Source organism: Octopus bimaculoides, chromosome 1 (genome assembly GCF_046866305.1).
Source record: "Octopus bimaculoides isolate indiv1 chromosome 1, ASM4686630v1, whole genome shotgun sequence".
Classification (NCBI taxonomy): Eukaryota; Metazoa; Mollusca; class Cephalopoda; order Octopoda; family Octopodidae; genus Octopus; species Octopus bimaculoides.
In genome coordinates this window covers 30,693,424-30,719,632 of record NC_142928.1, presented here as the reverse complement: position 1 = coordinate 30,719,632, position 26,209 = coordinate 30,693,424, and the positions used below count along the sequence as shown (strand labels likewise).

Below are 26,209 nucleotides of genomic sequence, written 5' to 3'. Positions count from 1 at the left end.
CCCAGTCAAGTAAAGACTACAAAAGTCATGCATGGCTGCCAGGCCTGTTAAGTGTATACCCTGTATACTCTTCAACGATTTCATACGTTAACCCTTTAGCATTCATATTATTTCAAATGTAACTTATTCATTTCACTTTTGTATTTGGTTTGCAAAATTCTTTATATGAATTCGTGTGTTGAAGCATATTTTGTCTGAGGAGTCACTCTTTTAGTGCCTTATTGCAAAAAATGCAGTGAAAATTTTAGTAAAAATAAGTGGAAATCAGACCAGTGAGTGTGTCAAATTATTAGGTGCAGGAGTGGCTGTGTGGTAAGTAGCTTGCTTACCAACCACATGGTTCTGGGTTCAGTCCCACTGTGTGGCACCTCGGGCGAGTGTCTTCTGCGATAGCCTCGGGCTGATCAAAGGCTTTAATGGATTTGGTAGATGGAAACTGAAAGAAGCCCATCGTATGTCTGTTTGTTCCCCCAACATCGCTTGACAACCGATGCTGGTGTTTAGCTCCCTGTAACTCAGCAGTTCGGCAAAAGAAACTGATAAAATAAGTACTAGGCTTACAAAGAATGTCCTGGGGTCGATTTGCTCGACTAAATGCGATGCTCCAGCATGGCCACAGTGCTCTTTCGCTTGTTTCAGTCATTTGACTAAGCGAATGACTCTCTCTCTAGACAAGATTTATTCATTATCCCATACTACTGATATTTCAGTGATGTGATTATTTTTAGAATAACATTGAGTCGGTGTGAGAAGCTAGATCTTCCAATTTGAACATAAAACTGGTAGAATATTTGGGCCAGACATGGCTGGTTTTAATGGGTTAACTGCCAAGATAAATAATAAAAAAAATTATCAATATAAATGCTTTTGTATCACTAGTTGTGTTATAACAGATTCCATGTATTAGAATAAACTTTTGCTCCAACTTCTCAATACAAGGCAGATTTGATTTCATAGTTTCTTTCTATGATAAAAGAATAATTGATCATATATATTATTCTCACTATATTTGATACAGCTGATTAGATTGAACCAGTTGTTGAACAAAATAGTAGCTTAAACTTTCCATTTGAATTCATCTTTTCTGTTATATGGACTGCTGGATTTGTTCGTTGTTTGTTTGAGGTCCTGTGTTTCAATGTTGTTCGTCTGAGGTCCTTGTTTCATTGTTGTTTTGAATGACTGTTAAAGTTAAATGTTATTGATATATATGGCGAGGACATGATTCTTGTTTATTAATGACGAACATTCGGTGAGTGCGTTCTTTGTCTGTAATTAAATAATAAATGTAATAACTAAATTGTACAACTCGTTGTCTTTTCTCTGTGAGTCCCCCGAGAGGAATCCAACATTTTCTTTCTCACCCACATTGTGCAGTGTGAACACATACACATATACAGAGCTTATGTATTGTTTTGTTGCTGCAAACAGGTGGAAACAGTAAAACCTTACTCATAACTCAAGTATCTCCAAGTATGTTGCATCTCACTGAAACACTTCGCACATTGCAATTTGCACAAAGGCTGCAGTCTATACAGACTGGTGACACCCCAGTTAGGTCAAGAGAAAGAGTAAATGACACAGGAGCTAATGGCATGGAAGACGAAATGACTGAATTAAGGACACCAAATGCTCAAGTAAGTTTTTTCTTTTTCTTTACATTTAGAAGTGGTTCTTATCTTGAAATTCTTTTACATGTTTCAGCCTTATGGCTATGCCAGAAAATGAAAGGTCCGTATGACTGTATTCTTATCAAGACATCACATCATCATCATTTAACGTCCGCTTTCCATGCTAGCATGGGTTGGACAATTTGACTGAGGACTGGTGAAACCGGATGGCAACACCAGGCTCCAATCTAATTTGGCAGTTTCTACAGCTGGATGCCCTTCCTAATGCCAACCACTCAGTGTAGTGGGTGCTTTTACGTGTCACTCGCACGAAGGCCAGTCAGGCGGTACTGGCAATGGCCACGCTCAAAATGGTGTCTTATGTGCCACCTGCACAAGAGCCAGTCCGGGGGCACTGGCAACGATCTCGCTCGAAAATCCTACCAAGGCCAGTCAGGCGGTACTGGCAACGGTTACGCTCAAAATGGTCGGTACTGGCAACGGAGGGTTGCAAATGAGCATCATTATCATACAAGCAAGATTGTTTTCCAATCTTCCATAAAAATGTCTAGCTATAAGAAAATATTATCTTACTTAGAAAGGGAGAGGTTTGGTGACAGGAAAGGCATCTGACCATTGAAAATCTGCTTCACACATTACATAAGTGTACATTAAAATGAATAGTAATTTTAATATTTGTATGCTGTGGTTTGATTTCCATCTCCCTGGTTTAAACTTATTTCATATTGCTAAATCATAAAATGTGAACTGAATTTTCAGTAGCTTTTATGAATTTAATTTTGTTATCAGAATCAAATTGTATTTTTTTTTTTTTTTTTTTTTTTCCAGCTGTCTAGAGAACCTGGTCAAAGGGAACCAAGATGTGCAAGCTTGCATACAGTTAACACACCAAAAGGTCCAAATGGAAAATTCAACAGAAGAAATATTGCCAAACAGTACCGACGATAAATCATTTCAATTGTTTTAGTATTTACATGATGTAAATTTATTTTAATAACGACTTCAAAATTTCGAATCATTACGTACCATTTATCAGTTGTATATTGAGTGAAATAACTTAAAACACTCATTTTGTTTTGTTTTTAATTTTTTTGTAAAATATTTGGAATAAATGAATTCAGAATACTCCTTTATTTTCCATTTGACCCAGTTGAGAACGACTGGGATCTATGTAACAAAATAGTAAATGGGATCCACAAATGGCCCTTGAAAAGTTTGCATTAGATGTATGTATTGCATGAAACAGCTAGGCTTCTTTCTCTAACGTTTTACAAAATTCAACCGACACAAGTTAATGTGATAAACAAAATAAGAATTTTGATAGTTTCTATAAAATTAGTTTTTAAATGTTGAATACTATTTTATTCTGGTGGACTCCCATAGCTAATCAAAGGGGTCCATAGGTTAAAAAACAGCTTAGAACCACTGATTCAACCCTTTCCTTACCAACCTGCTTGAAACCACCTGAAAATTTTTGTTTAGGTTACCAATCTACCAAAGATAACTACAATATCCAGCATTTCTATTTTTACTCTCTGTAATATTTGAGTTGTCAGATTTTGGTACATTTTGGTTATCTCACCCCCATTAAAAAATAGTCTGTGGCAACCAGATTGGATTGAGATCCTTTTGATTCAATATTTCAACACTTGAGAAGAACTGCTGAGGCAAGTGAAATTGCAATTGAACCAAATTCGATGACTGGCACCTATGCCAGTGAAGTGCTAACAGCACCATCCGAGCGCGATCATTGCCAGAGCAGCTGTCTGGCTTCCATGCCGGTGGAACGTAAAAAACACCATTTGAGCGTGATTGTAACCAGCGTTGCCTTACTGGCACGTGAAAAAACATTCGAGCGAGGTCATTGCCAGTGCTGCTGGACTGGCTCCTGTGCAGGTAGCATGTAAGAAACACCATTTTGAGCATGGCCGTTGCCAGTACCACCTGACTGGCCCGCGTGCTGGTGGCACGTAAAAGCACCCACTACACTGAATGGTTGGCATTAGGAAGGGCATCCAGCTGTAGGAACTCTGCTAGATCAGATTGGAGCCTGGTGCAGCTATCTAGTTCGTCAGTCAGTCAAATTGTCCAATCCATGCTAGCATGGAAAGCGGATGTTAAACAGTTTGGCCTGCTCAATAGGCATAGTATAGTTTCTTATAAAGATATTATCAAATTCAATAAGATGTTATCTTACCACTTTTCATGTTTAATTTTTTCACATTTTTGATTGTTTTACTGAGGTTTAAACAATTTTTAGTTGGGGGAATGACCAAAAGTACCAGTTTTTCTTAAACAGAAATAACTCAATTTTTTTAAAGGGGGTGAGATAACCAAAAAGTAGCCAGATTTCTTCTCCCCACATTACAAATTTTCTGAAATTTTCTTTTTTTTTTTTTTTTTTTACCACTAATGAATAATTGATAACACTTTCATGATCTCTAGCATCAAATATGAAGTTAATGGCTTAAGCCACGTATGTGATGGTGTTGAATTGGATATATCTATTTCCAAGGGCATTCAGCTGTAGAAACTGCCAAATCAGATTGGAGCCTGGTGTCGCCTCCTGGTCCTCAGTCAAATCGTCCAACCCATGCTAGCATGGAAAGCGTACGTTAAACGGCGACGATGATGAATATATTGATTCCAACATCTCTGAAAGTGATAAAGAAAACAAATTTCTACCTAAGCACAGTAAAAATTTCAGAACTGCTTTTGTCAGTTCTTTTTTTCTTTAAATATTTTTTTAGACTTGTCTCAATCAATCTTTCCAAGGAAATGAAACTGATCTTTTTTTAATTAAAATAACTACGGAAACTAATCTATTATGCAGAATGTAAAGAGGAACAGATTAATTTGTAGTCTCCTGCATGCCTAGAAGAAATCTGAGTTCTATATTTTGGGGATAAGGAAGGTGGCAAAATGCTTAGCATTTCATTCATCTTTATACATTCTTTGTTTCAATTTTGCTGGGGCTGATCAAGTACCCGCTGCACACTGGGGTTGAGGTATTCAACTAGCCCCATCCCCACTGAACTTGTTGGTCTTGTGCCAAACTTTGCAACCAGTATTATGGGTATAAACAAGCCACTCACAATTACAACCTGCTGGAGTAATGAACCTTCTTAGAGACCAGTGTTTACAGTATAAGAACACTATTTCTGGAATTTTTGGTTCCATATTTAACATAAGATCCTAATCAGCTGTTCAAAATGTCCTAAAAACAAGGATGACAACTTTCGAAGGTATGGTGGATTATAAAGGCCAGGTATGTATTTTTTAAGTATATGCCTGGGAAACACAAAATGGAGGAATCAGTTTTAAAAATTTGGTTACTGCAGTGGATTCAATTTTAAGCGTAAGCCAGCATATAGCCTAGGGTACAATGTGGCTTGGAAATCATACCATAACTAAGGCTGTGTGTGTATATTGGGGTTGATATAAAAGTTTGTATTAAGATTTATTAATATTTAGATAGTTGTACATACCTTTACTCAACCACATATCCCCCCCCTTTTCTTTTCTTTTTTTTTTTTGTTCCACTACCTTTTTACCATCTTTGAAGCAGCTCCATAATTCCATTCTCTCAGAACTTGTCATCTTCCTGGGTCATGAACTGGTCTAGGTAGTTTCGATACTCTTTTTGAGGAATTTAAGTTCTTCCCATTAAGCGAATGTTTCAGGAATTGGAATAATTTGAAGGTGCAAGGTCAGGTGAGTAGTGTGTGGAGTAGGACATCACACCCAAGCTGCACCAATTTCTGCCAGGTCTGCAAAGATATGTGGTCTAGAGTTGTCTTGATGTAAGACACCCTTTTAGTTGGCCAATTCTGGAATTTTTTCATCAATTGCCTCCTTTAATCAGTCTAATTGAGAACAATAAGTCTGAATTCATAGAAATAGCATAATACACAATGCCCTTCCAATCCCACCAGATACAGAGCATCACCTTCCTGAGATAAAGACCAGCTTTTGGAGAGATTAAAGTGGTTCATCTTATTTCTTCTTTGTTGTAAATAATCCATTTCTCATCATGTGACCTTTTCAAAAATGGATAATTTTTGTTTAGTCTGCAAGAAAATAGGAAATGCACCCAAACATCATAGCAGTTCCCATAACCCAGTGTTTTTAAATGGTTTGTAACATTCATGATACATGGAGAATCTCCACCATGCCATGGATTATTTTTTTTATTAGTCTTTATTTGTTCCTTAACTGTAGACCTGCTAAAACATTTGCGATCTTCAAGGTAGAATTTTTGGTTCTAAACATAGCAAACCATTTACGTATTGTACTTTCAGCAACAACACCATCTCCCTAAATGGCACAGATCTTCTATGCTGTTTGTACAGCAATCTTACTTTTCCAGAAATAAAAACATTGACAAAAATGCATTTCATTTTCGATTTTATCAGAACAGTAGAAGTAAATAATCCACATCATTTAGCATCTGTTGTCCATGCTGGCATGGGTTGGACAGCTTGACCAGGGCTGGAAGGCTGCACCACACCCCTGTCTGAGTTAGCATGGTTTCCACAGTTGGATGCCCTTCCTTACACCAAATTCAAAAACAATGCATTGAAATCTCCACTTGCAGAAAAAATGTCATGTTCCTGTCGTGATAAGAGATCACATGTACATCACCAATCGAAAAATGCTAACGTTTTACCAGCCTAATATTTTGACTGGTTTTCTTAGTTTGGTTAAACTTGCAGTGGATTTAGTAGTAACATGTGCTAGAGACTGCAAGTGGAAAAGGACCATTATTAAATAAAGATAAAAAGTGAAATAATCCAGCAGCAGAAAGGAAATTTGCTCGTGACCTGTATGAACCAATATAACAGGTGAATGAAATGATGCTATTAATTGGTAGATCATGTAATAAATGGCAGCAATATCTGGTTTGATATATAGTAAAGAAGTAGTAATGATTAAAAAAATTTTTTTTTTTTTAACTGTATACCAAATCAGGAGGGGTCCAAAAGCTTATTTCTTTGTAAGCCTAGTACTTATCTGGTCAGTCTCTTTTGCTGAACCACTAAGATATGGGACACATAAACATCAGTTGTTAAGCGATGGCAGGGGCACAAACGTGTGTGTGTGTGTATGTATATATATATATATATTCACACACACGATGGGCTACTTTCACTTTCTGTCTACCAAATCCACTCACAAGGCTTTGGTATCGCCTGAGACTATAGCAGAAAATACTTGCCCAAGGTGCCATGTAGTGGGACTGAACCTGGGACCATGTGGTTGGTAAGCAAGCAACTTACCACAGTCACTCCTGTGCTATGGTGATGTTTGTTACAAAATTTAAATGTTATACTGATGACCTGAAAATGATTGTGCTGGTATTGTTCGTTCTTGGAATACAACCATATTAGAAATTGGTACAGACTTGCTGTTCTTCAGCACCAATTTATAAAATGAAGCATTCTTCTTACAAGGTGTACTAAGGAAGTATGTACTAAATTTTAAATTCATAGTTGTCCAAATTCAGCTTATATGTATGAGAGTGGGGAAAGTTCTATTTTCTCTTGATTTCATTTTTTAGTAAAGCATGAATAGAACAGGCCTTTGATTTGTCACAATGTCTGAGAAAATGTATAAGCTTCTTTTTGACATTGTGCTAAGTTTCTTTTCAAAATTATCTAAGGTACCCTGTAATTAAAGTTTAACATTTTTTTTTGGTTTGGTTCCACTGTACAGTACTTTGGGTATCTTTTATAGACCCGGGCAAACTTATGAAACCTGTCATATACACATATATATTCCTTTCTTTTCTTATTCTTTTACTTGTTTCAGTCATTTGACTGCGGCCATGCAGGAGCACTGCCTTTAGGACATATTCTTTGTAAGCCTAGTACTTATTCTATCGGTCCCTTTTGCCGAACCACTAAGTTACGGGGACATAAACACACCAGCATCGGTTGTCAAGCGATGTTGGAGGGACAAACACACATATATACGACAGGCTTCTTTCAGTTTCCATCTACCAAATCCACTCACAAGGCTTTGGTCGGCCCGAGGCTATTGTAAAAGACACTTGCCCAAGGTGCCACGCAGTTGGTGAGCAAGCTACTTACCACACAGCCACTCCTGCACCTATGTATGTGTGTTTTGAATTCTATACTCATCACCAGTTCAACAAAGCTGTAATGATGACACTATGCCCAGTGTAATGGCATTTTTTAAGGTATCTAAAATAAATCCCTTACTTGAAAACAAGAGTTGTCAACAAGAAGAGCACCTGGCTAGGAAATCCGGACTCAAACAAGTCAACAACCTTGAGATTATGTTGCATCAATACTTTCATCTGGAACATGTTTTAATGATAAAAAGGCAAATCATTAACAATAGCAACCACAGCTACTCATTTAATCACTTTTAAGAAAATTTATACATCTAACAGTATCCTCAGATAGAGAAATTTTCATAAGCAAATTTTGCTAATTTTTCTATACAGGAAGGGATCAATTTTGTACTAAAATCCTGAGGTGCTGATATAATTCTTGGTACTATTCAAGAAGAGCGGCCCCAGTGCACGCACTCGCACTAGTGAGTCGTGACTAGTCGATCCTACGACTACCTAGCATCAGTGCGCAGAAATAGATGTGACACCAAAATACACACTGGAAGAACGTAAAACGTTCTAAGAATAAGTTGGGGAAGATTCAACAACAAAAAAATTATTTACTTTGTTTAGGACCGACTAGTCATGACCAGCTAGCGCGGATGCACGAGTGTGCGCACAGGGACCACTCTTCTTGAATAGTACCTAATTCTTTACCATTTTCTGGTTGAAAGCACTCTGGATTAGGGCATAATGCACCAAATGAAATTAAGTTCAATAGATGTAAGATTATATTAACATTTATGTTTGCTTCACTTTTAATATCAATCTGCATGAGACTGCCACTGAGTTAATTTGTTTAGAACAGGTTTTATTTTACAAAATTCTTCATAACTGAAACAAAAGCAATGTATTCCAACAAAAACATGCTAACAAAAGGGTTGGTGTCAACCAGTGATTAAATTTTACCACACAGAGAAATCTAAATACGAATAGGTACCATTTAAAAAAAAAAATTATTTTTATTGATTTATATCCATTGAAATGCTGATATTTGTGAAAACATTAGGAACTAATTGATATAGACACCCTACTACTTTGAAAGCAGTACTGTCAATAGTAAACACTTGTGTAGAGGTGAAAGAGTGGCAGAAAACACGTGTGTGTGCCTTATTTCTAGTGAGACAGCTGCAGGAGAAATACCTAGCTAAGGATAAACCTCTGTACCTGGCTTTCGTTGACATGGAGAAAGCCTTTGACAGGGTCCCCCGATCCCTTATCTGGTGGTCAATGAGGAAACTTGGGATAGAAGAATGGTTAGTGAGAGCTGTGCGAGCCATGTACAGAGATGCTGCCAGTAAGGTGAGGGTTGGAAATGAGTACAGCAATGAATTCCGGGTAGAGGTAGGGGTCCACCAAGGTTCCGTCCTCAGCCCCCTCTTATTTATCATAGTCCTCCAGGCAATCACAGAGGAGTTCAAGACAGGCTGCCCCTGGGAGCTCCTCTATGCTGATGACCTTGCCCTAATTGCGGAGTCACTATCAGAACTAGAGAAGTTTCAGGTGTGGAAGCAAGGTCTAGAATTGAAGGGCCTTAGAGTCAACCTAGCTAAAACCAAAATCCTAATAAGTAGGAAGGTAGATAAAACACAAACCCCTTCAGGTAGATGGCCCTGCTCAGTATGTAGAAAAGGAGTAGGTAGTAACTCTATAAGATGTACCCGGTGCAAGCTATGGACACATAAGAGGTGCAGCAACATCAAAGGCAGGTTAACTAGCAAGTTAGTTTTTGTTTGTGGCAGATGTCCAGGTGCAATAAAGACTGTAAACAAACAGGAAACAATTTCTATCTCATTCCAGGGTGAAAAACTAGAGGTAGTCGATAGCTTCCGCTATCTGGGCGACCAAGTTAGTAGTGGGGGTGGGTGCGCTGAAAGTGTAGCTGCTAGAATAAGAATAGCCTGGGCAAAGTTTAGAGAGCTCTTACCCCTGCTGGCGACAAAGGGACTCTCACTCAGAGTAAAAGGCAGACTGTATGACGCATGCGTACGAACAGCCATGCTACATGGCAGTGAAACATGGGCTGTAACTGCTGAGGACATACGTAAGCTCGCAAGGAATGAAGCCAGTATGCTCCGTTGGATGTGTAATGTCAATGTGAATAGCCGTCAGAGTGTAAGTATCTTGAGAGAAAAGCTGAACATTAGAAGCATCAGTTGTGGTGTGCAAGAGAGACGATTGCGCTGGTATGGACATGTGGTGAGAATGGATGAGGATAGCTGCGAGAAAAAGTGCCACACCCTAACAGTTGAGGGAACCCGTGGAAGAGGTAGGCCCAGGAAGACCTGGGCTGAGGTGGTGAGGCAAGACCTTCGTACATTGGGCCTCACCGAGGCGATGACTACTGACCGAGACCTTTGGAAATGTGCTGTGCGTGAGAAGACCCGGCAAGCCAAGTAAGATCGTTGCCAGTGCCCCTGGACTGGCTCTTGTGCGGGTGGCACATGAGATGCACCATTTTGAGCGTGGCCGTTGCCAGTGCCCCTGGACTGGCTTGTGCGGGTGGCACATAAAAGACACCATTTCGAGCGTGGCCGTTTTCGTGCGGGTGACACGTAAAAGCACCCACTACACTCTGAGTGGTTGGCATTAGGAAGGGCATCCAGCTGTAGAAACTCTGCCAAATTAGATTGGAGCCTGGTTTTGCCATCCAGTTTCACCAGTCCTTAGTCAAATCGTCCAACCCATGCTAGCATGGAAAGCGGACGTTAAACGATGATGTATATCAGATCTTGTATCATCATCATCGTTTAACGTCCGCTTTCCATGCTAGCATGGGTTGGACAATTTGACTGAGGACTGGTGAACCAGGTGGTTACACCAGGCTCCAATCTGATTTAGCAGAGTTTCTACAGCTGGATGCCGTTCCTAACGCCAACCACTCCGAGAGTGTAGTGGGTGCTTTTACATGCCACTGGTACGAAGGCCAGTCAGGCGGGTACTGGCAACGGCCACGCTTGAAATGGTGTCTTTTACGTGCCACCTGCATGGGAGCCAGTCCAGTGGCACTGGCAACGATCTCACTTGAATGTCCTTACACGTGCTACCATGATTTTGCTTGCCTCAAAAGGTCTTCGCAAGCCGAGTTTCTGTTTCCAATGAAGGAGACGATGTTGGCATGGGTGCCATCCGTCGAAATTGATTAGATTTCACTTGCCTCAACAGGTCTTCGCAAGCGATGCATCCTGGCAGAGGCTTTGGCTTTAGGTCTCACTTGGCTATATCACTTGTATATATCTGAGATACATTAATAAAGTTAAATTTAACACATTAAATTAACACGCAACATCTTCATTAATGCCACCCACTAACACACACATGCTAACAAAAACAGCGTCGCATTTTGGACTTCAGAAAAGCCTTGCATATTTAAAATGCAACAGTTTTTATCAAACATGTCAGTGAATACAAATACATAAAACAGAACATGCTCACACTCATATACACACCCATTAGCTTCTTCTTCCACTTCGACACCTCAAAAGTAAATGAATAAACTTTCCACAGAAACTGACAATTCTGAGGCTCAATCCGAGTGATTACCGAAAAATCTTACTTTATTTTGAAATAGGTAAAGGTTAGTGACAAGGACAGCTGGTTATAAAAATCCTATTTCAATGAACTCCATCTGACACATGTAAGCATAGAAAAAGTGGATAAAATTATGACAATATGTATATATCATTTATGAGATGACCTATACAAGGAAGAGGATATTTACCTCTGTAAAATGGTTAATAGTTTGAGAGATGCCCATAAGTATTTTCTTACCATAATTGATTGTAACAACCCAAAACATGTAGTGTACAGTAAATTATTTGGTTTTGGGATAGTTTGTCTTTAAAATTCTAAAATGTCTTTATCTTCCTCACAGTATCTGTGTGGTTGGAAAGGGCTTGCAGTGAGCAGATTTTTCAGCCAGTTGTAGCTGAGTAAGATAACAAGCTTCAAAAATACTTAGACCCAAAATAAGCATAATTTTAATGTCCACTTTTCCATGCAAGCATGGGTCAGAAAGAATTCATTGAGGCAGATTTTCTATGGTTGGATACCTTCTTGTCAACAACCCTCCCTTGTTTCCAAACAAGGCATTATTTCTCCTGTGGCTAGACAAGTCTTCACAGAAGAATGTAAATGAAAGATACTACTAGTACAATGGTGACACAAGCACACACCCACATATACTCTGAGTGATTGGCATTAGGAAGGGCATCCAGCTGTAGAAACTTTGCCAGATCAGATTGGAGCCTGGTGCAGCCTTCTGGTTCACCAGCCCTCAGTCAAACCGTCCAACCTATGCCAGCATAGAAAACGGACGTTAAACGACGATGGAGTGACTTCTTTCAGTTTTTATCTACTAAATCCACTCACAAGGCTTTGGTCAGCCTGGGGCTACAGAAGATAATTTCACCAGGTGCAAGTATCTTCTCCAATAGCCCCGGACCAACCTAAGCTTTAACTGAAAAAGCCTTTTGTGTGTGTCCATCCCTGTCTTGACATCATGTGGCAGTTACAAAGTAATGTTACTATCATACAAGCAGTCATTCATTTCCAATATTCTGTGTGTCTGGCCATAGGGAAATATTACCTTGCTTAGAAACAGATAAGTTGGTAATAGAAAGGAGATTTGGTTGTAGGAAACCTGTATGTGTCTGACCCATTCAAGTATTGAAAAGTGGATGTCAAAATGCTGATGATCAACTTATATCTATCAAAATTTACCAGTTTCCTATAGGTTTTTGAAATCTTGTACACAGATGACTGGCATAGGTTTCATTTGGGAGATGTACAAAACTAATACGAACAAGAAAAGGCCACTAAAGTAATTCATTAAGTACCATTTTCCACCAACTAAATAGCCTTGCCAGTAAACTAATTAACAGGAGGCAGATTATGTTCAAAATTTCTTCAATGCTACAAAGAAATAGAAATAAATATATTTCTAAACACATTCATGTAAAAAACCTCAGCATTCAGCTTTACAATCAAGTCTCCAATTAATGCCTATTTGTTCTATGAAAGACAATTTTGGCTTCTTACCTTGATGTGAAATGCGTTCGCGTTCACTCGCTTTCCGTTGTTAACACAATATATTGAGGGACTGTTACTAACCCTTACCTGTTTTTCAAGTAAATGATCTTTTTCACACTCCGAAGACACAAAGTCTGCGAACAGTTTGGACAAAAGTGACACCACCACATAGTAAGCAACTTTCAAAGAGCTAAAATGTAAGCACACATAAATACGATGTTGTTCTTTCAAATTCCACCTAGTGAATTCACTGAGAAGGATTTGGTCGGCTTGAAGCTGTCGTAGAAAGCACTATCTTCACTGTGGGACTGAACAAAGCCATGTGGTTGGGATGCGAGCTTCATAACCAGTCATGTCTACGCCTGTGTATGTAAATATATTCCTGATCCCCACAGCAGCTACCATTATAATATACTTTAAAGTTTCGAAGGTCCTAATGACATGACTAAATATAAACTACCATTTCATGTTGAAATACGTGAAGAATTTATTCGGAAATTATGAACAAGACTACCCTATAGAATGCTGTAAGACAATCGGGTTGTTGTTTCCCAGTTGAACATGTGATCCATGCGCTTATAATGGGAGGCAAGGTTCACGATATCGACTGAATATCGCCTTCTCCCATGAAATGAGGGAATCAAACAAAACCGTGGATACGGTTGATGCCTTACGAGGAAACAGCTTTGAAAACCCTAAACAGAAATTGGACGAAATAATCGAATTGAGTAGCTTCTTTTTAAATCCATATTGATTCAGTTTGAAACGTGGGGTAAAATCCAAGAACATGTATATATATTTTAAAGACGGGCGAAATACTCAGAATTTTCCGCACTTATCACTAGATGTGCGTATTCTTTACCTTCGCCACGTAATGTCTAAGAGCGGTCAATTTGACTACTGCACAAGGCGCCAACCTACGTTACGCCACTTGATATAAAGTGTACATACGCACATATATACACTATTTTCAAAACGTATTCAAGTGTCATATATATATATGTCTATACATATTGTACAGTATAAGTGCAGAAAATAAGTTGTCCCATTTGTTTCCATAGCGTTAAGATTCATTATGAGAAAGAAACTAGCGCATGTTTTTTTTTTTTGAAAATGGGACGTAGTTTTCTCTGTCCTATTTACATTCTCCGTTATTGTTGTTCCCCCAATTTCACTTACATTGCTTTCCCATCAATTTACTGAAATATTAAGTAAAAACAAAATAAATTTAAATATGCAGGAGATAAAGAATTAGACAAAGCTGAAAATGGAACGGTTACAAAGATAAACGGAAGTTAACAGAAGAGCCACTTGAGAAGGGGGAAATAATTCGGATTCATCCACGTGGTGGACTAACTAAAGTTACAGGCAATATATTTGATATATATGTGTGTGTGTGTGTATATATAAATATATATATATATATAGCAGTCATTCTTCGAACCCACAAGAGTTAACAAGTGAAACAGAGACAGGCAGAAGCAAGAAAAATGCCGCTGTTACTTGAATACTATACAAATATGTCTTTAAAAAGACTTTTCTTTTAAATTTACCAAAATTTAATTTTTCAAAAATCTATGGTGGAGATGGAGTATATGTAATCTGGGTATACCAGCTGCATTTTCTACTTTGTCTTTTTTCCATATATATCTACTCGTGTATTCCTCTTCAACCGTTTACACATACAAACTAGCAAAAGAAAATTTTTAAAAATCAATACAAACCAACATGTTTGGTTCACTTCAAACATTTATTTGTAATATAAAAGGAAGCAGTGTATCTGTTTTGGCAGATTATAGTCAGTCAGTAAAGATATTTAGTTCGTTCATCTTTCTCTTGATAGACAACAGTATAAAATCCAGTTCGATAATACGATGGGAATATCTTATACATACATATATATATATATTCAACACATCAACTTACTTCCTTTTATCGAAGTGTTCCCTGTAAGATTTATGCCACGAATTCATAGGGGATTGGTTCCAAGACTGTGGGCTTATTTTTAGCAATTGATACAAAGTGCCTTTTTACAGGACCTGCAGGCTGTCTCTTCAAACAAACGCGGACTCCTTTAGCTTTTGCTTCAGCTTTCAGTTTACTACATTCGACGATTCTCTTACGGTAATCTTCTTGACATTTGGATGGGTTCACGTGTTCGATTCTCAGGTTGATTCTCTTTGGGATGATGCGATGCTTCACTCGTTTGTTGACGATCACACCGACGGCGTGTTGTGTTACGTTGAAGACTCGACCCGTACGACCGTGGTAAGATTTATGTGGCATACCTTTTTGTACACCTCCATCACCTTTAACATCGACCAAATCGCCACGTTTGTAGACTTTCATATAAGTAGACAGAGGAAGGACTCCATGGCGGCGGAATCTCCTGGCAAACATGTGCCGAGTACCGCGACGATAACCTTTTGTATTTGTCATTTTCGCAAATATTTAGTTCCTGCTATAGTAAGACAACGATTTCACCAAGTCTGGTTCAGTCTCAGCAGCAAAAGTCCAGTATATACTGACTTTTCTCGACAACAGACCACGTTGTACGTGCGTACAATATGGTGGCCAAAGCTAAAAAGGAAGGTTTTAACTCCCTTGGAATATAATTTACACTTCCTTCCTACTAGAGGGCGCAACAGTTAAGGAAGAAGCTGACTAAGAGAGATAAATAAGGAATAGCAGCAGTTGTCTCCCTTTCTTTCATTAAATAAACTTTCTTTACTGGTTTTATAAATTACTGTGGAGGCGCAATGGCCCAGTGATTAGGGCAGCGGACTCGCGGTCGTAGGATCGCGGTTTCGCTTCCTAGACTGGGCGTTGTGAGTGTTTATTGAGCGAAAACACCTAAAGCTCCACGAGGCTCTGGCAGGGGATGGTGGCGAACCCTGCTGTACTCTTTCGCCACAACCTTCTCTCACTCTTTCTTCCTGTAATTCAAAGGGCCAGCCTGATCACACTGAATATCCCCGAGAACTAGGTTAAGGGTACACGTGTCTGTGGAGTGCTCAGCCACTTGCACGTTAATTTCACGAGCAGGCTGTTCCGTTAATCGGATCAACTGGAACCCTCGACGTCGTAAGCGACGGAGTGCCAACAACAACATATAAATTACTATGATATTAGCAGCAAATATAAAATTTAAATTAGTTAATTTATGATCAGGAAACATTTATATTTAAATTTATTTTTTATTATAGTCAGTAGGAAATATTAGAAATTAGGTAATTTATGATCAGGAAATATTCATTTTTAAATTCATATCTGGCGGAGTTTCTGGTTAAGCACGCCGCGAATTTGTATTCTACACAGGAGAATTGATACGATAATGAAAAAATATTTATTTTTAATTTTTTAATCCCTGCCCCATAAATCCTATAAGTTCCACTCTTTATCGAATTTTTTTTAATCAGTCAAAAATTCTAGAATTTTTTTGCTTAAAACCGAGCAATGGATCACCCTCGAGTTCATCATCATTCCATTAAATGAGTTTATGAGGAGAAAAATATTGATAATCAACAATACATGTCAGAAAGAAAAAAAAAACGAGGGTGAATTTTTACCAAAACGTGGAAGGTATCAGGTGATCGTGAGATATGCTAAAAATAACAGCTAAATCGCCCTTATATCGCACGTATGAATTCTTGTGTGTAGAACACAAGTTCGCAAAAATTTTCAGAAACATTCTGAGGAGTTATATGGGGTGCTTAAACTAGAATTCCACCAATTCATATTTCATTGTAGTTCATTACTAATGCGTTTCAGTTATGATACTTTATATATATATATATATATATATATATATATATATATATATATATATATATATATATATATATATATACACGTGTGTGTGTGTGTATATACACACACATATACTCGAGCTAGTAGAATCGTTAAAACGTCGGAGAAAATACTTTGCAGTACTTGTTCCGACTCTTTATGTTCTGTGTTTAAATCCCACCGCAGTCAACGAAGGGGTCGATAAAAATAAAATACTAATGAAGTATTGGAGAGTCGATGGTATTGAGTAATCTTCTACCCTCGAAATTTGCTGGCCTTATGGGTGTGTGATTATGTTCCTTTCGTAACTACGTGATTTTGAGTTCACTCCCATTGCGCAGTACACAGGACAAGTGTCTTCTGCTACAGCTTTGGACAGACCAATGCCTTATTAGTGAATTTGGTAGACGGAAACTGTGAGGGAACTTGTGTATCGAGTATATGTATCATGTGTGTGTGTGTGCGCGCACATACGTGTGTGTGGCCCCACATCTTGATAACCTGTATTGATTTGCTTACGTCTTCGACCAATGCCGTCAAGGTAGTGCCCCAGCATGACCGTAATCCTATGACTGAAACAGACAATACACAATTAAACAACGAGCTTCAGGAACTTTGTGAGGTGAGGTAAAAAGAATCATCGATGAAAATGAAATTTTGGAAAAACAAAAATAGCTACAAACACGCTGGTTTATATTTTTATGTATCCTAGCTGTGAATAAATGCATCCTGGATATGAATGGGATTATAATAGAAAGTTAAATACTTCGAAGTTTAAATTAACTTTTACATAGCACCTCTAGAGACGATGAGCTGCTAAATGAGGAAAGTGAGCTTAAGAAATTTGAAAACCATGGATTATCTTTTACTTGGTATATTCAATGGACTGTGGCCACGCTGGAACCCGCCTTTTTTTGATTGTTTTTTTAATGCGAATTACAGGTGTTTCAGAATGTGCGGTATTTATGAAATGACGAACCATCAAGAGAAAAAAAATCGTTCTGTGACGACTGTCCCGATAACACGATGAACGGAAACAGAGAAAGAAGTTCGAAAAACATTGGTTTTGAGAAAAAGAAAATTCTTAATGCAAATTATATGTGTTTTAAAATGTGGGATACTTTAAAAGAACGAAAAACACCTTACAAAACCAAAAACTTTCATTTTATTCGTGACAGTCTTTTGACGATTGAGCTCATCTGTAGCAATCAATATTTATCTATTTATTTGGAATTTACATCTAAATTACATTTCGATCGGTTTAATACCTGATTGTTTATCAGGTGTTTTATTTCTGAATATGTACACATGTCCATGGTATCCTGGATAAGAATGCGAATAATCTTCGTTTTGAAATGAAAAGTTCTTACAGAATAAATCTGATATGGTATCTAAAACCAGAAATAAGGTACTTGATGACGATCGGAATTAAGATTAATCGAAGCTTGGTGCAGATGTGAGTACAAGCTAGTTAAGCAATTCGCTCAATTGCGGCCACAAAGTTATTCTATGATGGCTAGCATTCTGAAACACCTCAGCTGATGTTAGAAATAAAATTGTAATTAATTTTCCATAAGGAGAATCTGAAAATAAGCTTTAAAGGGAAGAAATGATGGGGTGTGAGATAGACAGAAACTATCAGATGCAGACAAAACCGAGAGCTTAATTGATGGATAGATATTGATTATCGATATATTTAAATAAACAGACATAAATAAAAATTAAAATGTTTTATTCATTAAAAATGTGATTTACACAAGCAAATAATTTAACAACAATAAAAATGAATTAAAAAAAGGTACACAGGCTTATAATAGGGAATAATGGTCCTACCTTTAAAAGATTTTAAGGTAATCCCAAAACAGCATTACTGAGGGTGATCGCAAGGTTGAGATGCTGAAACAGCCAAGCACCTTTACTTTATAGATATTGCATTTAAACAGATATAGATATTAGATAAATTGATATAGATGATAATATATATAAACTCCGGTTTAAACCTAATTTGACACCAACCATTAAGCCTACACTTATTCGGTTATGTAATCTTTAGTAATTTATACAATTAATTTGAGCTGGTTATTGTTCATCATTAGATTAACTCTGGTTAAGCAGGTCGATTAGCAAACGCATTCCTGTTATAGCCATCTCGTCTTTCTTTTTTATTTTTCTTCCAGTCTTTCTCCTTTTTTGCCTACTCTGCCTCTAGGTCAACATACAATTGTGTTCTTTCTGCTTTTTAAAAAAACAATAGGGCGATTCCAATGCTATTTCTAGCTGATAAAGCAACAGCGTAGAGGCTTCTTCAATCACTCGAATTTCTCTGAAGTAAACTTAATGTTTGTAAAATGTTTTATTCATTGCATACCCCTATGTTCGAGAATGAACAATATTATTATAAAAAACAGTATATTGGAAACCAATACGTTCATTTCTTCCGTCTTTATGTTCTGAGTTCAAATTCCGCCGAAGTCGTCTTTGCCTTTCTTCCTTTCGGGTTCAATAAAACAGTACCAGCCGAGTCCTGGAGTCGATGTAATCGACTTATTTCTTCCTCCGAAATTGCTGGCCTTGTGCCAAAATTTGAAACCAATATTAAATTTTCGAAACTATTATTGGCAAAATCGATAGAACATCGTAGAAAATACCTGCAGTGTTTAGTGTCATCCTTTTGCATTGTGAGTTCGAATTCCATGTAATTAACCTTGTATTACGTCGCTTCTGGAGGCGATAAAATAAATACTAGTCATGTACAAGTTCGATTTAACCTCCTAAACTCCACCAAAAATGTGGTCATGCACTTCGCTTAGGAATAATTATTAAGAATAATGAATAAATATATCGTGTTTTCTTTGCAAATAATTGTTTCTAATTAAATTATTAAATTATTCATTTCATCACACTTAGAAAGAGGGAGTAAAAACCAGAATTCCAATTAAAAAAAAAACTGAGGTCGCCTAGGCATTATACAAGAAATAGCAGTCAAATCTCCCTCAAACACTTCAAACTGTCTTTTTTTATTTTTAAATTGTGTGCAGCCCTAGGTAGACAGGTTGGAATGTATTCAGTTAAAAGATTTGCTTAAATAGCATTCACTTGGGGGGATTAAGTAATAACAACATCCTAACAGCAACTATAAAAAAATAGGTTGGAAACGGTAAAGGTAATTGGAAAGACGGATAAAATAAATTAAAATACTTGCCAAAATACAAACATTGCTGTTTACGAAATCTATAATATTCGTTTAAAATTTTAGCTTTCTTCTCTTCTTTTGCTCATTCGTCTTTCTAATTATTCTTCCTGATTTCTTTCTCTCTACTAAAATAATAAAAATTTTCTTAGTTGATGCGTTATCCTCTGTCATCTCTTCAAACACATTAAATCACATCCAAAAGTTAGTCGGTCGTCCGAGTCGAGACAACCTTATATTTTGTACGCAGCGAGTTACTTCATCAACACATGAAGGTCATTGAGACATCTGATTGTAGGCAGCTACTTAAATATCGATTTTCATCTATACCGGGCGATGCGCAATAATCTATAACCACTTGCTTTCTGCATTATCGGTCTTTATCCTTTTCCCACCACAGCGTGCACGCGTACCCTCTTCTTCATCTCTCTCTCTCTGTCTCTCTCTGTCTCTCTCTCTCTCTCTCTCTCTCTTACACATACATCCACATCCACACAGATGTCTCTCTCTCTCTCTCTCTCTCTCTTACACATACATCCACATACACACACATGTCTTTCTCTGTCTCATTCTTTTGATATTAGTATCATATAATATATATCAAAGCATGCAGTATTATAGATCCATTTCAACCGATTTTATCAATCGGGATACTTAGACAACTATATATGTATATATATATATATATATATATATATATATATATATAGCAATAAGAAAATGGAGGGGAATATGAGGTACTCATCAACTTGCAGATACTGTACTCTGTTGATTGAGTACAGTGTCTGCAAGTTGATGAGTACTTCATATTCCCCTCCATTTTCTTATTGCTGTATAAATTTAGAGTAAAACGCTCTTTTACTCGCACCCACTTATTACACTTGGTAAAACACTAGTGTAACAATAATTGGGTACCCTCCCAGCAGTGTATTGGATAGATGTTATACCTTAGTGGGTTGGATTCTCAACCCCTAACTCTCTTGGATTATATATATATATATATATGGACAGACAGACGGATAGATAGATAGATAGATTTATTCATTCATCGATTCATGGTACACTACTTGGCATTCATTAGATAATTTGAAATGTAATGCATTTGTTTTTCTTATTAAATCTGAAGGAAAGGACAGTGTCAAAAACTTTAACGTGTTCTCCGAGACTAGTGGACTTGATACAGTTAATGTTCCGTTTAAGTGGTTTGCTGGTCAACACCCGCGGAAAAAACATGAGCATAGAGAAGAGTTGAACGGCCCAGTGTTCTGGGAATGAAAGATTGGACGTGGTGGTTAGCGCAAGGCCTGAGTGGTGGGTTGTATTAACGGTACCTGAATGGAATACAACAACCAGCTCTGAGGAACAAAAATGATTATAGTACCGATAAAAATGACATTGGATAGTCGATAGCACTACTGTCGGCTAGAGCAGGGGTTTTCAAACTGTGGTCTGCGGACCACAGGGGTCCGCAAGGACAAGACAGGGGGTCCGTGGATAGCAAATACTTTTTCTGGACAATTTGATTTTATACATGTTTTATTACGCTATGTAATATGTTTCTTTATTGGTGATTAGTCAGCATATGTAATGATATAGAAGTTAGCCTGACCGATTTAGCTGAATCCTAATTTGTATACACGTTTATTTGCAATAAGCTACTAATCACTCTTTCTCTATCCGCAGGATTATCTACCTAAAACAACAACAAAAACTCCAGTCTAATCAATACTCATATCCTGTATTGTACGCCGCTTTTTATTTTATTTTATTTTTTTTGATTTCTGATATCGATTATTCTTATTGGTGCATGCGCAGTACATTTCTCTTGTTTCACTTTTCCATTTCTTTGCTGTGATAGCCGACGTTTGTTGACATAGGTAATCAATTTATTGTTTTTATCAATTCAATTTCATAAACAATTCACTCGGTGTTTTGTTTTTCAAGGTATATAACATTTATCGTTCTATAGTAATAACTGGTTCATTCTTTCATTCCCATCCAGGAGCAAGGGGAAAAGAGATAGAGTGGGGTGAAGAAATCCTCTAGTGTTCCATGTACATCTCGGATACTTTATATGAATATGAAATCGTTTTCAGTGCTTGACTGGTACCGAGTTTTATCAATCTCAGATCGGCGGGATTTGAACTAAGCACGGCAACTAAATGCTACAGTTCATTTTGTCCTCCGCTCTACTGATTTTACTAACCCGCAAACTGAATATTTTACATTACATAACAGTTTATTTTTTCTTTTTACCAGCTCTACTTTTCAGATGGTTGAGCGGGGATAGTAGGCCTGGCACAAATCAGTACAGTACTGCATCGAAACTATCAACATTATCACTTATCCTTTCGGTCACTGACTCCTCAAACTATTCGATTTAAATAATTCGCACACTCTGCCTATTTTTCTCACACATATATACTGTTAATTAGACATTTGCTCAGCCGTACATACAAATGATACGTTTCCTCAGATCCTACTATATAACACAATATCCCCACACAAAATATCTTCTTTTAGCTGCAACACTCGTACACGTATACACAAACATTCACACACACACACACACGTACTATTTCTCTCTCTAGTCATTCGTTTACATACATTCCAACCTTATTATTTCGGTTCCAGTTATTTGATTTGTGTTGTTGTCTTTCCATTTATTATACACTTTATTTTTATTTTCTAATTATTTATTTACTTATTTTTTCAGCTTCCCTTAATTTACAATGACAAACACAAAAGGTTATCGCCGGGGGACCCGGCATATGTTCGCCAGAGCCTTCAGGCGCCACGGAGTCCTTCCGCTGTCCACTTACATGAAAGTTTATAAACGTGGCGACTTGGTCGATGTTAAAGGTGACGGAGGTGTACAAAAAGGTATGCCACATAAATCTTACCACGGTCGTACGGGTCGAGTCTTCAACGTAACACAACACGCCGTTGGGGTGATCATCAATAAACGAGTGAAGCATCGCATCATCCCAAAGAGAATCAACCTGAGAATCGAACACGTGAAACCATCCAAGTGTCAAGAAGATTTCCGTAAGAGAATTGTCGAATGTAGTAAACTGAAGACTGAAGCAAAAGCTAAAGGAGTTCGCGTTTGTTTAAAGAGACAGCCCGCAGGTCCTGTAAAAAGGCACTTTGTATCAATTGCTAAAAATAAACCTACTCTACTAGAACCAGTGCGGTACGAATTTGTAGCCTAGACACGTTAAAAAAAAATAATAATAATTAAGAGATAACTACAATTCTTTCAAGTATAACGGTATTTCAGCTGCGAGAATTGAAACACTGCCCATCAATGAATGTATATATAAATGTATTCACTTGAACGAAGCATATGACGTAATCGGCAGTGTTCTGATTACCAATCACTTCTGACTGTTTTCTCACCGTTTTATTTGATCAGTTGTAAGAAAAACTACACGTATATTCACACACACAATTTAGTATTAAATACTCTTTTTGTACTCGTTGTATAGAATTATTATTATATAATATATTCATGTATTTATATATATCTATATATATATTTCTTTTTTTGTGTGTATATTCTTTGCTGATATACCCTAATGAACAGGCATTGCAATTTTGAATTTTACAAAAAATAAAATATAACTTGTTCAAAAAACTTTTCAGGGATTAGTTCGTTTGTCCATTCAGATAGTGTACTTGGTCAGCTTGCAAGATTTAGACATCCTACAATCAAAATGCTACATATCCTTAATTTGTGTGTGTGTGTGTATCCATGTGTGCGTGTGTGGGAGTTACAACACTTCTAGAAGTGGAGATAAATTAAAAATTTATGTTGTATGGTATTTGATATACCTGTATTTGTGAATGTCGTTCAAATGCCAGCCACTGACCTCTCAGCTCATTTTTGTTTCAATTATGCAGATTACCTGGGCCATGTGTTATTTTATGGTATAAGACTAAGCCTTGTATCTCTAATAGCCCTGAGGTTGGACAAGTGCTCTGTTGATAATGCCTATTGAGGTAGAAATGTGTCCACAACTGCCCCCCCCCCACTTATCTCTGGACAAAACCCTCTTCTTTTCATAGTGGCATGTCACCTTCAAAGAATTCTTGAAGCTTGAAATTATTTATCCCTTCTCATGTGCAGCTGGTCTTAATTGCATTTGGTAATTATGACAACCTCTAGAGGTGGGGATAAAATTTTAATAAATCAAATAAATTATGAATATGTTGTATGACATTTGATATACCTGTATTTCTCTCTCTCTCTCTCTCTCTCTCTCTCTATATATATATATATATATATATATATATAATAAGATAACAAGGCCAAGGCAATGTGATATTCTAGATATTCTAGGATATTTATAAATAGAAATGTATATATATATATATATATATATATATATATGTGTGTGTGTGTGTATGCATCCTCATCGTTTAATGTCGACCTTCCATGTTGGCATCGGTTGAAGAGTTTGACAGGACTTAGCCAGGTAGAAGACTACACCAAACTTCTGCGTCTGTCTTGGCATGGTTTTTATATATGCATAAAGGTCAGTGTAAGAAATTTTGTGTGCTTGCATGTGTAATGAGATGATGGTCTATTAATTAATTAAAATAAAATAGGGTTATGTATATAGGGACCTTGTGTATTTGTGATTGCATATGCTTTTAATATAGACCTTCAGACACACACACAGAATATGTTTGCTTCTTCCTTTGCTAGTTGTTAGTAAGCATGTTTTGGCATGAACGGTTAATGAATTCAGCTGCAAAATTCAACTGGATTTTGTTTGCTTATGAGTATTTATATCATCTATGATGTGATAAATGTAGTCACTTTCTATACATGTTTGCAAGACTAACTTGTACTAGTTCGTGTGTGAACAGAGAAGAAATTTTTTCAATTTTTTTCTAAAAATTTTGCTTTGAATTTCATTTGTTTTTTACTGGCAGAAGGGATGGAAACTTGTCTACATATATTTCCTGAACAAAATACACCATTTTGAGCATGACCCATTGCCTGACTGGCCTTTGTGCCGGTGGCACGTAAAAGCACCCACTACACTCTCGGAGTGGTTGGCGTTAGGAAGGGCATCCAGCTGTAGAAACTCTGTCAAATCAGATTGGAGCCTGGTGTAGCCATCTGGTTTCACCAGTCCTCAGTCAAATCGTCCAACCCATGCTAGCATGGAAGGCGGACATTAAATGATGATGATGATGATGATTTCCAGTCATTTTAACTCATCTTAATGTTGTTGGGAGTAGCAAGAATTCTTTAACATTCTGTTTATTCTTCAGGTTAGAGGAATTGCATAAAGTTTAAAAGAAAAAAACATCAAATAAGAAAATTGTTTAACTAATATTGGAAAGTTTAATTTTTTTGTAGTGTATGGAGGTGTTTTCATTCTCTATTCTCAATGATCTGTGGAATTGCACCTAATTACCATGGTTTCCAAAGTGATGAGTATTGACTTTCCTCTCAATGGTCTATTGTTAATACTTAAAGGAGCAATCATCATCATCATCATCATCATTGAACGTCCGCTTTCCATGCTAGCATGGGTTGGACAATTTGACTGAGGACTGGTGAAACCAGATGGCTACACCAGGCTCCAATCTGATTTGGCATAGTTTCTACAGCTGGATGCCTTTCCTAACGTCATCCACTCTGAGAGTGTAGTGGGTGCTTTTAAGTGCCACCGGCATGAAGGCCGGTCAGGAGGTACTGGCAACGATCTCGCTTGAATGTCTTTTCAAGTGCCAGGAAGGTAATGATCACGCTGAGAAGTGGAATTACTAAGTCATTGATGCATTTATTGTTATCTCTTCAAAACTTTCTGCATGTGGGGTCTCTAAAAGAAATTTTATAAGATAGAACAAGACTATTGTTGAACCCCAGTTAAGAAACTCTCCTTATAATTCAAGGAGGTTTTTTTTTTTAGGAGGGCCCACCATGCATACACAAGCGTATGTGGTGGGCCCTCTACTAATGTATCAGCTGGATTTTCTTGCTTATATTTAATGGTTCTGCTTGCATATTCCTTTGAATCCCTATTATTATCATAGCTTATAATCCCACAGGCATATGGCATAGTGGTTAAGAGCACGGGCTACTAATCACAAGATTCCGAGTTCGATTCCAGGCAGTGACCTGGATAGTAATAACAATAATAATAATACCTTAGGAATGAGAACCCAGGTTCAAAATTACCCAAAGACACCTGATGAAGGCTGGAGGGTATATCAGCCGAAACGTGTTAACAACAAACAAGATGAGGACAAATATCCATCAATTGTAAATATGTAAATAATGTAAAAGAGAAGATGTCCACTACCACACTGTGTGTCAGAGTGCAGCATGGCCCTCAGCTAGTATAACTGGAAAGATTGATCTGTGGCTCATGTTTTGTCATTTGGCTGACTACCTGCATGCCACAA

The 26,209-nt window shown here is 37.4% G+C and overlaps 2 protein-coding genes and 1 pseudogene across 5 annotated transcripts in view; 2 read left to right on the top strand and 1 right to left on the bottom strand.

The window, feature by feature from the left end:
- Positions 1–2,756, top strand: part of LOC106870019 (uncharacterized) — a 35,910-nt gene extending 33,154 nt beyond the window's left edge. For both annotated transcript variants that reach the window (XM_089349958.1, XM_089349951.1), the window contains 2 exons: positions 1,432–1,637; positions 2,460–2,756. In XM_089349958.1, coding sequence (XP_089206084.1) covers positions 1,432–1,637; positions 2,460–2,579 — 326 coding nt within the window. In that variant the 3' untranslated portion in view covers positions 2,580–2,756. The remainder of the gene's footprint in view (positions 1–1,431; positions 1,638–2,459) is intronic.
- An 11,776-nt stretch (positions 2,757–14,532) lies between these two features.
- Positions 14,533–15,772, bottom strand: LOC106870017 (large ribosomal subunit protein eL21 pseudogene; annotated as a pseudogene). Its single transcript, XR_016241284.1, has one exon. The product of XR_016241284.1 is annotated as a large ribosomal subunit protein eL21 pseudogene (transcript).
- A 5,414-nt stretch (positions 15,773–21,186) lies between these two features.
- LOC106870018 (large ribosomal subunit protein eL21) lies at positions 21,187–23,264 on the top strand. Of its 2 annotated transcripts, none has more exons than XM_014915982.3 (2): positions 21,187–21,657; positions 22,497–23,264. In XM_014915982.3, the coding sequence occupies exon 2, from the start codon at positions 22,513–22,515 to the stop codon at positions 22,993–22,995; it is 483 nt and encodes a 160-aa protein (XP_014771468.1). In that variant the 5' UTR covers positions 21,187–21,657; positions 22,497–22,512; the 3' UTR covers positions 22,996–23,264. The 2 variants fall into 2 exon arrangements, with proteins under 2 accessions (XP_014771468.1, XP_052821889.1); XM_052965929.2 differs by lacking the exon at positions 21,187–21,657 and adding an exon at positions 21,700–21,724.
- The last annotated feature ends 2,945 nt before the right edge of the window (positions 23,265–26,209 follow it).

Excerpts from the sequence above, each read along its gene's own strand:
- LOC106870018 (XM_014915982.3), top strand. The coding sequence starts at position 22,513 with ATGACAAACACAAAAGGTTATCGCCGGGGGACCCGGCATATGTTCGCC.